The sequence below is a fragment of the Monodelphis domestica genome, chromosome 8 (genome assembly GCF_027887165.1).
Source record: "Monodelphis domestica isolate mMonDom1 chromosome 8, mMonDom1.pri, whole genome shotgun sequence".
In the NCBI taxonomy this organism is placed as follows: domain Eukaryota; kingdom Metazoa; phylum Chordata; class Mammalia; order Didelphimorphia; family Didelphidae; genus Monodelphis; species Monodelphis domestica.
This window is the reverse complement of record NC_077234.1, coordinates 198,353,814-198,366,058: the sequence shown is the minus strand read 5'-3', so window position 1 is coordinate 198,366,058 and position 12,245 is coordinate 198,353,814. Positions and strand designations below refer to the sequence as shown.

The 12,245-nt window shown below is 36.2% G+C and overlaps 1 protein-coding gene across 3 annotated transcripts in view; it reads right to left on the bottom strand.

Moving 5' to 3' along the window:
* Positions 1-12,245, bottom strand: part of RFX8 (regulatory factor X8) — a 140,981-nt gene that overhangs the window by 41,980 nt on the left and 86,756 nt on the right. For 2 of the 3 annotated variants that reach the window (XM_007501155.3, XM_056808240.1), the window contains 2 exons: positions 2,747-2,860; positions 1,522-1,672 (listed from right to left, as the gene is read on the bottom strand). In XM_007501155.3, the coding sequence (XP_007501217.1) occupies positions 1,522-1,672; positions 2,747-2,860 (265 nt within the window). Of the gene's footprint in view, positions 1-300; positions 606-1,521; positions 1,673-2,746; positions 2,861-12,245 lie in introns of those variants that run through there. The other variant, XM_056808241.1, reaches the window with a different exon arrangement.

The following is a 12,245-nucleotide window of genomic DNA, read 5'->3' as shown; positions in this document are numbered from 1 at the left end:
ACACATAAATGAGTACCATTTTTTACTTCAAATCCTTAAATTTAAAAATCAAGGAAGATGACTTAAAGTTCTAAGGTAGAAAGTTCAAATAGCATCATGCAGAGATATGTGTTTGGGGAATTTGTGCCCTGGGGACTTCATTGCCCAGCATGCTTTGCTCTTCCCAGGGATCCCTTTTCTTGTGTCCCTGAATAAAGTCCTGACTTGGTTTGGTCTGTAAATTTTGCTGATTCCACGCTGGGAGTAGGTTTTTTGCTGGAACTCTGGCTCTTTCCTCTGCTCGCACCCCTTTTCTCTTACCTTCGTTTTTACACTTACAGATGACTGAATATCCTCTCTCCTTCCCAAAAAAAGTCCACTGAGAACTGGCATAGAAAACCTTTTTCCCAAAAAGATTATTTGCCTTTAGCCATATTATTCTAGGATCCTAGGTCAAGTGCTAGAAAGCTCCTTGGAGGCCATTTATTCCAATCCACTCATTTTAAAATGAGGAAGGAAGGTTCAACATTTTGCCCAAAGTCATAAAAGTATGATCTGAATCCAAGTCTTCTGACTTAAAGGCCAGTGATCTTCCCGTTATGCCATGTTGCCTCCTCTGACTATATGCTTACCCCAGACAGAGGAGGGAAGAAGCGCTCCCATTGGGCTTCTGGGCAGAGGGGCGGGCCATGCGAGAAATGGCCTCAGGTGCGTGTGGAGAAGGGTCATTGGATGGAGAATCTGTCAGATGGCAGAGAATACCAGGGAAGCTCCCGGCTAGTCCAATGAGGCTGGGGCTACGGCTATGCAGTGGGGAGTAATAGGGGAGTATTTCTCATAACTCAGCAGCTTCCACCGACTTTGACAGCTCCTGAGAAGGACCTATCTATTTATTACCTATGCTCTTTTATCTGTACCACTGCTCCCCTCCTTTCCTGGAGCTAACAGAGTTGATTGCATAGGGAAAACTTGACTGAGTGAAGAGAGAGAGAGCTGCACAGCTTCTGCTTATCTCTGTGCTAGGCTGGCTTCACTGGCTAGAGCTCTGTGCTAATGAGGCCCCTGATACGATCTCCAAGTGGGACAGCGTGCTGTACTCTGTTCCAGAGCCAGACTCCTACCCCAGTTGTTGGCCATTTCACAATTTTCTGTTTCTGGGTCACAAATGGGGCTGGGTGAGAGAATATCAAAGTGAATCCACCTCTCATGCTTCTCCATTCCCAAACTGAGTTGAAATCTTGTCTCTAACCCTTACTAGCCATGTGACACTGGGAAAATTTGCTTCGCTTCTCTGGGCATCTCTCAAAATGAGGGGGTTGAACAAGATGACAGTTGAAGACTGCTCTAGTAGCACACTGCCTGGCATTTAGTAAACTCTTAATAAATGCTTATTGACTGGGACTGATCTAGGATTTTTAAGTCATGGATTCTACCCAAATGGAAGGTGATACAATTATAGAACAGTTGTAATTTACTGACCCAGTGAAAAAGATCAAGTATTGCACACATTTTTATATAATGTCTATTCTTGTGGGAATATACCTTTAATCTTGGAGATCCGTAAGAGGGGTGGAAAGCCTTCCAAGGCATTAAGCAGCCAGAGCTTAAATTTTTTGCTAAACAACCTGACTGATTTCAGGTACTGAATAGAAACATCTTCCAGGAAATCATGAAGTAGAATGTCTTCAATTTCCTATAACAGAAATTTCATGTTATTGTAACTCTTCCTGTAATAAGGAATTCTTACAGCTTCCTGGTGACCAAAAGATTCCATTCAATAAATTGAGATTTGAAGTCCTTAGGAATCACCATGCAGATTATTTTCTAAAGGATGATCAGGTTTAGGTTTAATTGAAGAGATCCAACCATAAACATGACAAAAAAGTCTTGGAACAAAACATAAATTAATATATTTTCCTTTTCTTTAAAAAAATTTATTTGTATATTTTTGAAAAGATATTTTCTTTTACAAATTATATGCAATAACAATTTCCACATAAGTTTTCTGAAGTTATGTAATCCAAATTATCACCCTCCTTCCCTTCCCTTCTTCTTCCTGGACCTGGTAAGCAATTTGATCTGGGATATACATGTATTATCATGCAAAACATAAAATTAATATGTTTAAATATTATAAGCAAAATAATGATTCTAATTTGGGGAGGGGGGAGTGGAGGTCTAAACCTGTAATTTATTTCATCAGCATAAGGTTCTCTTGGCATGGGAATTCCTTCCACTGATACAAATCAAGAATCCATCTGACTCTCAGAGTTGTTTGGGGGTACTGAGAAGTTAAGTGATTTGCCCACTAATACATGTTTTTGTCCAAATGTGTACCCAACTCTTCCTGACTCTAAGACACTATTGTCATGATGACCCTCTTTAAGGCTGAAACTTTCAAAATATTAATAATTATTTAAACTTTAATGATATAAATGAGCTCCAAAGTCAAGGAGAAGGTTGATATGATTATTCTTACGACTCCTGACAACTTCTACCCCAATCACCTCCATTTTGTCATAATTAATCCTAGAAAAGATTTTTCTATAATTAAAGAACCATTAAATCTCTAGGATTGTTCTGAATTGGGGCTAATTCAGGAAGGAAAGCCAAATCTGAGGTAGAAACTGGAAGACTTCATTGACCTCATCTCTCTACAGTGAGCCTGAAGTCAATGGGAGTTAGGGGAAAGGGGCTTGTGATCGCAACATTTGGTATTAATTCTCATAGAGGATATGAATCAGAATTTAAACAAATGTCTGCATACCTTATACAGCTGTGCATCATAGCATTTAAAAAGTTGGCATACATCAGGTAATGACATGAACATTACAGTATCATGTTGCAGAGACCTCCAAAAAAAAGCAAGCAAGTCTTCAACCTATTGTAAGAGATGACATCACTCAAAGTTCATTTTGGGTCCATTATGCCTAATCCCCCATGTATATTTAATCAAATCTCTAAGAGTTGTAATAGGATAAATTGTCTTCCAATTAATTTAAAAATTTGGCTGCATACCAACACTATCAACATCATGAAGCTGTTCTCTAAAGTATTCTTTGAGGAAACCTGTCAGTAAGTGTGTGCCAGATGAGTGGGATAACATAGAACATATGTTCTGAAATGCGGAATAGGTATACCATGCAGGCAGTTTTACAAATTTGCCTTGAATACAATGGCACCCTTATTGGGGATGAGGAGAAGGTTTTCTGACTCCTTTGTTGAATGGCTGAATTAGTGAGGACATTGATCAATCAATCCTTCATTATCCAGAAGTGAACAAATTAAGATCAATATTCATTTTAGAAAAGATCCCAATATAGATCTGGTTGGAATAATCATTGATTATACTTGCAAAGAGACTCATGTTAACCTCCAAGACTTGGAAAAAAAACCTCAGAGACAAACATCATGCCAATGATTTGTCCTTTGGGAAAAAAATCTTAATACTTTTCTCTCATACAAAAAAAGTTAGAAAGTATATAGCCAAGAAATCTACTCCTTTTTTCCCCCCAAATCACTTTTTATGTTCCATTTTTATATAGGGCAAGAAACATGAGTCAGGGATTTTAGAACTAGAGGAGACATCAGAAATCATCCAATTTAATTGTCTCTCTGATCTGTCTCTTTATCTATTTTGAAGGAGAACTGTGATTTCATTAATGTATGGAACTACCAGCAAGGAAACTCCCCTTCTACCACAGTAAAATTAGTATGTTATCTGCAACTAATAGTCTTAGAGAGTTCTTTGGAACACTGAGTTATATTTTTTTCAGAGGTAGCTAGCCAGTGTATAACAAGGGGAGGATCTGAACCTAGGCTATCAAGATCTGAGACCAACTCTCTATGCTTAGAAATGAAGTTTCAAAAAGTGAATATCCTGATATACAAATAGCAAGTAGTATAAGCCTTTGGTAACCAAGATTCACTCTCTTTTGGGTGGACTTTGATATCTGGAATTATATTTCCATTATTATAAGGGAATAGGAAGTATTGTCATCAGAATACAATTTACCAAAGTTTGTACTCCCCCAAATTCTCCAACACTGAGGCCTGCCAGTGGTCCTTGGTAAGTAACTATCCTCAGGTACAAGTGGGTGAGTTGTAGTCTTTCAGTCGTGTCTGACTCCTTGTGATCTCATGGACCATATTATGCCAATACTGTCCATAGGTTGCTTTGCGTGTGTGTGTGTGTGTGTGTGTGTGTGTGTGTGTGTGTGTTTGGCAAATATACTGGAGTAGTTTGCTATTTCCTTCTCCAAGGGATTAAGGCAAACAGAGGTTAAGTGGCTTGCCCAGGTTCATACAGCTAGAAAGTATCTAGGCTGGATTTGAATGTAGGTCTTTTTGACTGCCTTAACAGCCAGACTTGGCTGGGCCTTCTATTAACTAAGCTACCTTGATGCCAGGGTGAGTATTAATATGAAAATTAATGTAGCCAAGATTAGAAGAAATTCAGAAAATTTTTGGGGGGAATTTTTATATACAGACATCTCATATATCAAATAGAAAAATTTGTCAAATTTATAAGAATATGAGCCATTACCCAAATAATAAATTGTCAAAAAATATAAACAGACAGTTCCACAGATTCAGAGTGAATTATTTACTGGCTCTGCTTTCCCATCAGATTTTGTATTTCAACTTTTTGAAACTTATAATAGTTATATAGCAATTGGACAAGACTCAAAAGGCAGGGTCTAGATGGAAGAGTGAGAACTAGCATTTTTATTTGTGCTCATTTACATGCTTCCCTCTAAGATAAGAGTGCCAGGTTGAATATTAATTGGGAAAGCCAAGAAAAAGTTACAGCAAGTCATATTTCTAATCAAGGGCAACTTAGGAAGACAGAGAGATCTATGGACATTGGGCTGGAGTTAGCCAGGAGAACAAAGCAGCAGCAAGAGCAGAATCATGACAGGTAGAAAGGGTAGCAGGCAGGTCACAGTCCCAAGGGAGCAGAGGTTCTACTTGTACAAGGAGAAAGGAAAAAAGTTCCAGAACCATACTTATATACTTCTGAGCCCAAGAACAGAGTAGGGACTTGGCCTCACACATAAGTCTACAATAAAATAAACCAGGGCACAAGACTAAACCCAAGGGAGCCATCTCTGGCTTCAGTCACTCTCGATTTGTGGAACTTCTCAGCAGGCTATGGCTGAGTCTGGAAGCAGAAACTCAATCACACAAGCCAACAGAGCTTAATCAATTCAAAAATTTGTTGACCAAGAAAGCAGTAAAGAGACCCTTTCCCAGACCACACCACTTTGGAAATACCAAAACTTTAAGTATGTCCAGACTGAACTGTGAAGCAGCAGCAGGACATAAAAGATAGGAGATTTCCCACAGAGTTCAGCAGAGGCCAACACTAGCATAAAGTCCACAGCCAAGAAATAGGCTGGAAATGAGCAAATGGAAAACCATATGAAACTATTATAGTGACAGGGGTGTTCAAGAAACAAACACAGAAGAAAACAATGACTTGAAAACATCTATAAGCCAAACCTCAGAGAAAAACTTTTATTGGACAAAGACCAACAAGAATTCCTAAAAGAGTTGAAGTAAGATGTAAAAGAACAAAAAAATGATTTTAAAAATCACTTAAGAGTGGTAGAGGATAAATTGGGAAAATAAATGATATCTCAGAATTATTTTGATTTGCATTTCTCTAATCAATAATGTCTATTAATTTATTTTGGCCATTTATCAGTTGGTGAATAGTTCATATTCTTATAAATTTTACAAAGTTCTCTATATGTTTGAAATATGAGACCTCTATCTGAAAGACTGTCTATAAAAATTTTCCCCAATTTTCTGCTTTCTTTCAAATCTTGGCTATACTAGTTTTATTTATACAAACCCTTTTTAACCCAATGCAATAAAAATTAGCCATTTTATATCTTATGATGCTTTCCAACTCTTGTTTATTCATAAATCTTCTCTTATCAAATATATGATAGGTAATATGTTTCCTGTTCTTTTAATTTGCTTATCTTCTCTCTCTTTATGTCTATGTCATGTATCCATTTTGATAGCTTTTTTGGGAAATTATATAATATATTGATCTTTTTCCCAGATTGCCTTCTAGTTTTCTCAACAATTTTTACCAAATAGTGATTCTTATTCCAAAAGCTTGTATATTTACTTTTGTCAAACATAATTATAAAAGGACAAAATGACCAATGTTGGAGAGGATATGGAAAAATAGGAACACTAATACATTGCTGGTAGCTGTGAACTGATCCTACCATTTTTAGAGAGCAATCTGGAATTATGCCTAGAGTTCTAAAAATGTGTATACCTTTTAACCCAGAAATACCATCATTAGGATTGTTTCCTAAGGTGATCAGGGAAAGAGGAAAGGAACCTATATATTCCAAAATATTTATAGTAGCTCTTTGTGGTGAGAAAGAACTGGAAATTGAGAAGATGCTTATCAATAAATTACTAAACAAGTTGTGGCATATTTTTGTGATGGAGTGTTATCACATTACTGTGCCATAGGAAATGATAAGCAAGTTAAATTTACAAAAACATGGAGAGAACTACGTGAAATTATGAATAGTGAAATGGTAGAGAACATTATATAAAGCAATACAAATATTGTTTGAAGAATAACTCACATTGTCCACCTCCAGAGAAAGAACTGATGTTTAGAAATAGAAAGACATGGAATATATTTATATGTATATGTATATATATATATATATATATATATATATATATCTTTTTGTTGAATGATTCCTTCTCTAGTACAGGGAGGGGAGAGAGGGAGATATCTGGGAACTTTAATGTAACAAATAAATTATACATATTTTGAAAAACAAGAAAAAAAGAAATGAAAACTGAAAGAAAATTAGGAAAAAAAGAATTAATAGCTTTGTAAATAAGGTACAAAAATACCAAAAAATAACTCCTTAAAAATCAGAATTGGCCAAACAGAAGCCAATTATTTGATGAACTATCAAGAAACCATACAACTATTCACCAATCTGTCAACATTTATTAGGCACTTGTTATGTGCCAGGAACTGTAGATACAAAAAGAGGCAAAAGATAGTCCCTGCCCTCAAGGAGCTTACAATCTAATTGAGGACACAATATAACATATAAATAAAAACATGCAAAAAATGTTATATACCGTATAAACAGGAAATGATTAACAAAGGGAAGTCATAAAGATTAAGAAGAGGTTGGGGAAGACTTCCTATAGAGGTAGGATTTTAGATGGGAATTAAAGGAAGCTAGGGAGGTCAGTAATTGGAGTGGAGGGAGGAGAACACTTCAGGAATAGGGGACAGCCAGAGAATATACCCACAGTTGAGAGAGGGAATTTATTTTTTGTGGAATAGCCAGGAGGGCAGTGTCACTGGATCAAAAGTATGTGTTGGGTTAAAGAGTGTAAGATTGGAAGGGTAAGATGAAGCTAGATTATGAGGGGCTTTGAATGTCCAAACGAGCATTTTGTATTTCCTGGAGGCAATAGGAAGTCACTGGAATTTATTGAATGAGATTAGGGAGTAATGATATGATCAGACATATACTTTAGGAAAATCATTTTAGGGGCTGAATGTAGGATTGGTTGGAGTGAGGAAAACTCACCAGCAGGCCTGCAGTAATTCAGATATAAGATGAGAGGGCCTCCACAAGAGTAGAGCCAGTGTCAGAGAAGAGGTAATAGATTTAAAAGATACTGTGCAAAGGGGAAATTGGCAGACCAGTTAGAAAAATAGTATGAGAGATAGTAAGAAATCTAGGATGACTCCTAGGTTGTGAGCTCAAGGGATCAAGAAGATATTGATTTCCCAGTAAAAGGGAAGGTAGTCGGATGGGGTGCTTTAGGTAGAGAAATAAAGAATTCTGTTTTGGATATATTAAGTTTAAGAAGTCTGGACATCTAGTTCAAGGTGTCTGAAAGGCAATGGAAGATGCAAGAATGGAGGGGAGCAAAGAGAGTGAGTCAGGAAAGGTAAATTTGAGCATCATCAGCATAGATACAGTAGTTAAATTCATAGGAACTTATAAAATCACCAAGTAAAGTAATATATAGAAAGAAGAGGACCCAGGACAGAAAAATGAGGGACATGTGTAGTTAGAGGGCACAATCTGGAGGAGGATCCAGCAAAGGAGACAGAGGAGGAGTGTTCAGATAGGTAGAAGTAAAACCAGGAGAGAGTGACATTCTAAAAATCTAGAGAAGAGAGAATCAAGGAAGAGAGGATGATCAGCAATGTCAAAGACTTTAGAAAGGTCAAAGAGAATGGGAAAAGGCCAGTGGGTTTTGCAATTAATAGATCGTTGATAAATTTAAAGAGAACAGCTTTAATGGAATGATAAGGGTAAAAGCCAGATTATAAGGAATTAATAAGAGAGTGAGAGGAAAGAAAGTGGAATCATCTATTAGAGAAAGCCTTTTGGAGTTTAGCTTCAAAGGGATGAAGTTACAGGATGCTAATATGATTTGGAAGGGTCAAGTGAAGGATTTTTTTCTTTCAAAAGAGGAGAGAACTAGACACATAGAAGTAGGCAATAAGAAATGAGTTGGGAGAGAAAGATTGAAAATAAGTGAGAGAAGATGACAGTGGGGAGTATTCTGTTGCAGGAGATGGGATGGAATCACTTTAAAATAGAAGAAATTTGGGTATCTCACAGAAAGAACAATTGCCCTGGAAAACAGAATAAAAAGAGATACCTATCTGAAAGGCATATACAAAAACAAGAACAAAAACCAACCTTAGACATCATATTAAGAGAATTTATGAAGGAAGAGTTGCCAGATATCTGAGTACCAGAAAGTAAAAATTTAAACAATCTACTAATTAGCTCCTAATAGGAATCCCAAAATAAAACACTCTGGGAATATTTTAGACAAATCAAGCACTCCTAGGTTAAGGAAAAAATACTAAAAAAGCTAGAAAGATATATTAGGGAGCTACAGTCAAGATTATTGATTATTTAACAGCTACAACTAAAAAGTTTCAGAGGTGTCAGAATAAGATATTCTAAAAGGCAAAGGAGCTAGGATTATAACCAAGAATAATCTACCCAGCAAACTTGAGTATAATGCTATAGGGGGGGAAATGGATATTTAATGAGGTAGAAAACTTTCAAGTATTTTCTGATGAAAAGAGCAAAATAGAAAATCTGACATCTGAATCTAATACTCAAAAGAACCATAAAAAAGTGAAAATGAGTAAGAAATCATAAGGTATAAATAATGACAAACTATTTAGATCCCTTTATGGGAAGATGATGTATATAACCCTCAGAATTTTATAATCATTAAAGTTGTTAGGAGTCTAATTAGCAGGTGGAATAGGTGTAATTCTATTATGCTGGGATGATCTAAAAAGAAGAATGGAAAGATGAGAAAGAGAAATGCACTATGAGGGGGGAATGGAGATGAAGAATGGGGAAAGTGTACACATGCAGAATTTTATACAATTAAAGGAAAGGTGAGGGTGGAAGTAGGTAATATTTTAACCTCACTCTCATTTGAACTGGTTCAAGAAGGAAAGAATATACATACCCACACAAATGGGTAAAGAAATTGATCTTACTCAATGGGGAAGTAGGAGGGAAAGGGGTTAATAGAAAGGATTGAGGATTAAGAGGGAAGGTAAATTAAAGAAGATAGTGGTCAGAAGCAAAACGGAGACTTTTTGAGACTTTTGAGGACGAAGAAAAACATACAGTTAGCAGTCATAACTGCTAATATGAATGGGATGAATGTATCCATAAAATGAAACAGGAGAGCACAAAGGATTAGAAACTGGAATCCAACAACATGTTGTTTATCAGAAGCACACTTGAGGCAGTCACACAGAGGTAAAATAAGAATTCAGAGGAGAATCTATTATGCCTCAGCTGAAGTAAAAGAAGACAAGGATAGCAATCATGATCTTGAAAAAAAGGAAAATTTTAAATAGAACCAATTAAAAGAGATAATCAGGGAAAGTAGTTTTCTAAGTTTATAGGTAATTATTTAATACTAATACTGCACAAATATGTGTCAAATGGCATAGAATCTATATTCTTGAAGAAAATATTGAATGAGTTACAGGAGAACAAAGAAAATAAAACTCCTACACCTTGAGACCTTAATTTATCCCTCTCAGACTCAGATAAATTTAACAACAAAATTAATAAGACACAAGTTAAGGAGATGAATAGAATTTTAGAAAGGTTAGATATGATAAACCCCTGGAGGAAACTGAAGGAGAATAGAAAGGAATGCACCTACTTTTCAGCTGGGAATGGCATCTTCACAAAAAATTGGTCATATATTAGGGAACAAAACCTTACAAACACACATAGAAAGGCAGAAATATTAAATGCAGCTTTTCCTGGTGATCATATATCAAAGATTATATTCAATAGAGAGCCTTTGAAGCAGAGATTAAATGAAACCTAAGTAACCTAATCCTAAAGAATGAGTGGGTCAAAGAACAAAATACAGAAGAAATCAATAACTTCATTACAGATAAAGATAACAATGAGACAACATATATAATTTGTGGGACACAGCCAAAGAAGTACTTAGGGGAAAATGTATATCTCTAAATGCTCATATCAGCAAAAGAGAGACAGAGTAAATTAGCCATGTGAACTACATAGTAAAAAAATAAGATGTTTTTAGAAAATACCACATAACTCAAAATCATATAGCCAGAGGAAATAAGTCTTTGAGAAATTGTGAAGAAAGACTTAAAATCATGATTTGACAACAGTTTATTTCATTTTTAAATAAAAAGAAATTTAACATAAAATATGATAATAGTATTATTATTCTTAATACCTTTAATTGCAAATTATGAATTTGCAATATGAGAAACTTTGAAGAAGGGCAGATCTTTGGTGCTATGCTAACATAAAATGTTTCACACAGTCAGAAGAATCTGGGTACAAGAGAGATACTGAAAGAAAAGTGGGAGGACAGAAAAGATGAACTTTGCAATTTTGCCTTGGTGGTGGCAAATGCCCATATACCCCGAGAATCTTCTTGATGCCATGCTTTGTATGTTGTCAGTACCTGTACCAAATATTCTACATGTGGCTCTTTGGGCTGGCCTCTGTAGTTTCCTCTCCATTTCCTTTTTTTTTTTTAACCAACTGCCTACTAGACGTTTACTCTTGTATGTCTCATTGGCACATCAAACTTAGCATGCCTAAAACAGAGTTCACTGTCTTTTCTCTGAATTCCACCCCTCTTCCAAACTTTCCTGTCTCTATTGAAAATGTCACATTTTTTCTAATCATCCTGGTTTGCAACTTTAGAGAAATTGTCCACTTTTTCCTCCTCTCTCACATCCAATCATTTGCCCAAACTTCTCAAATCTGTCTCTCTTACAACTGTGCTCATCACCAGGTTCTATTCTAGTTCAGGATTCTCATGATTTCATATTTGTACCATTGCAATTATCTCTAGCTAGCATGTTCTCCCTATTTCCAGTCTCACTTCTTTCTGATCCATCCTCTACTAAACTGTCAATTTTTTTTCCTTCCTACAAGTGGTTTGTTCTGTCAGTGGAACAACTAGGACAAGAACGATTTTCCCTGCCAAGAAGATATGGATTTGGTGGAAGTCTGCACCAGAGTTTGCAGCAAAAAGGAGCAGATAGCCAAGTCAGAAACTGCACTGGAAACTGGGAGTGGATGGGAGAGGGATGAGTAGGAGCTGTGCAAAGAAAGATGGGTCAAACCCATCTCTTCCCATAGAGGGAAATAAATAGAATAGAATAAGCAGATGATGCGAGGCAGATTCAACCTTCCACTGAAATCTACCACCTCAAAGAGATGTCCAATAGTATACTCCAGCTACAGAGAGAGAGAGATTGAGCCCATGCATATACTACCCAAGTAGTAATGTTAGAGGAGTTGGTATCCCAAATGAAACGAGAGTAAAAGAGAGAAGACAATACTCCTTTAAGAATGCGACTGGCATTGTTCTGATTACTTTAATTTTCATTTCTTCTTATTTATTAAATGTTCACTGTTCTTTTCCTTCCTGGATGTTACCAGGTTAAGTGATTGACAATTTTAACCCAGGCACTTCCTAGCTTTGTGACCCTGGGCAAGTCACTTAACCCCCATTGCCTAGCCCTTACTGCTCTTCTGCCTTGAAACAAATATACAATATTGATTCTAAAATGGAAGATAAGGATTTTTTAAAGTTTTAAGCGTTTGCCATATGGTAACACAAATCATTATACTTTATTACTCTTCCAATAAAAAGGATTACATGATTTGGATGAATTTTAAAGCTCC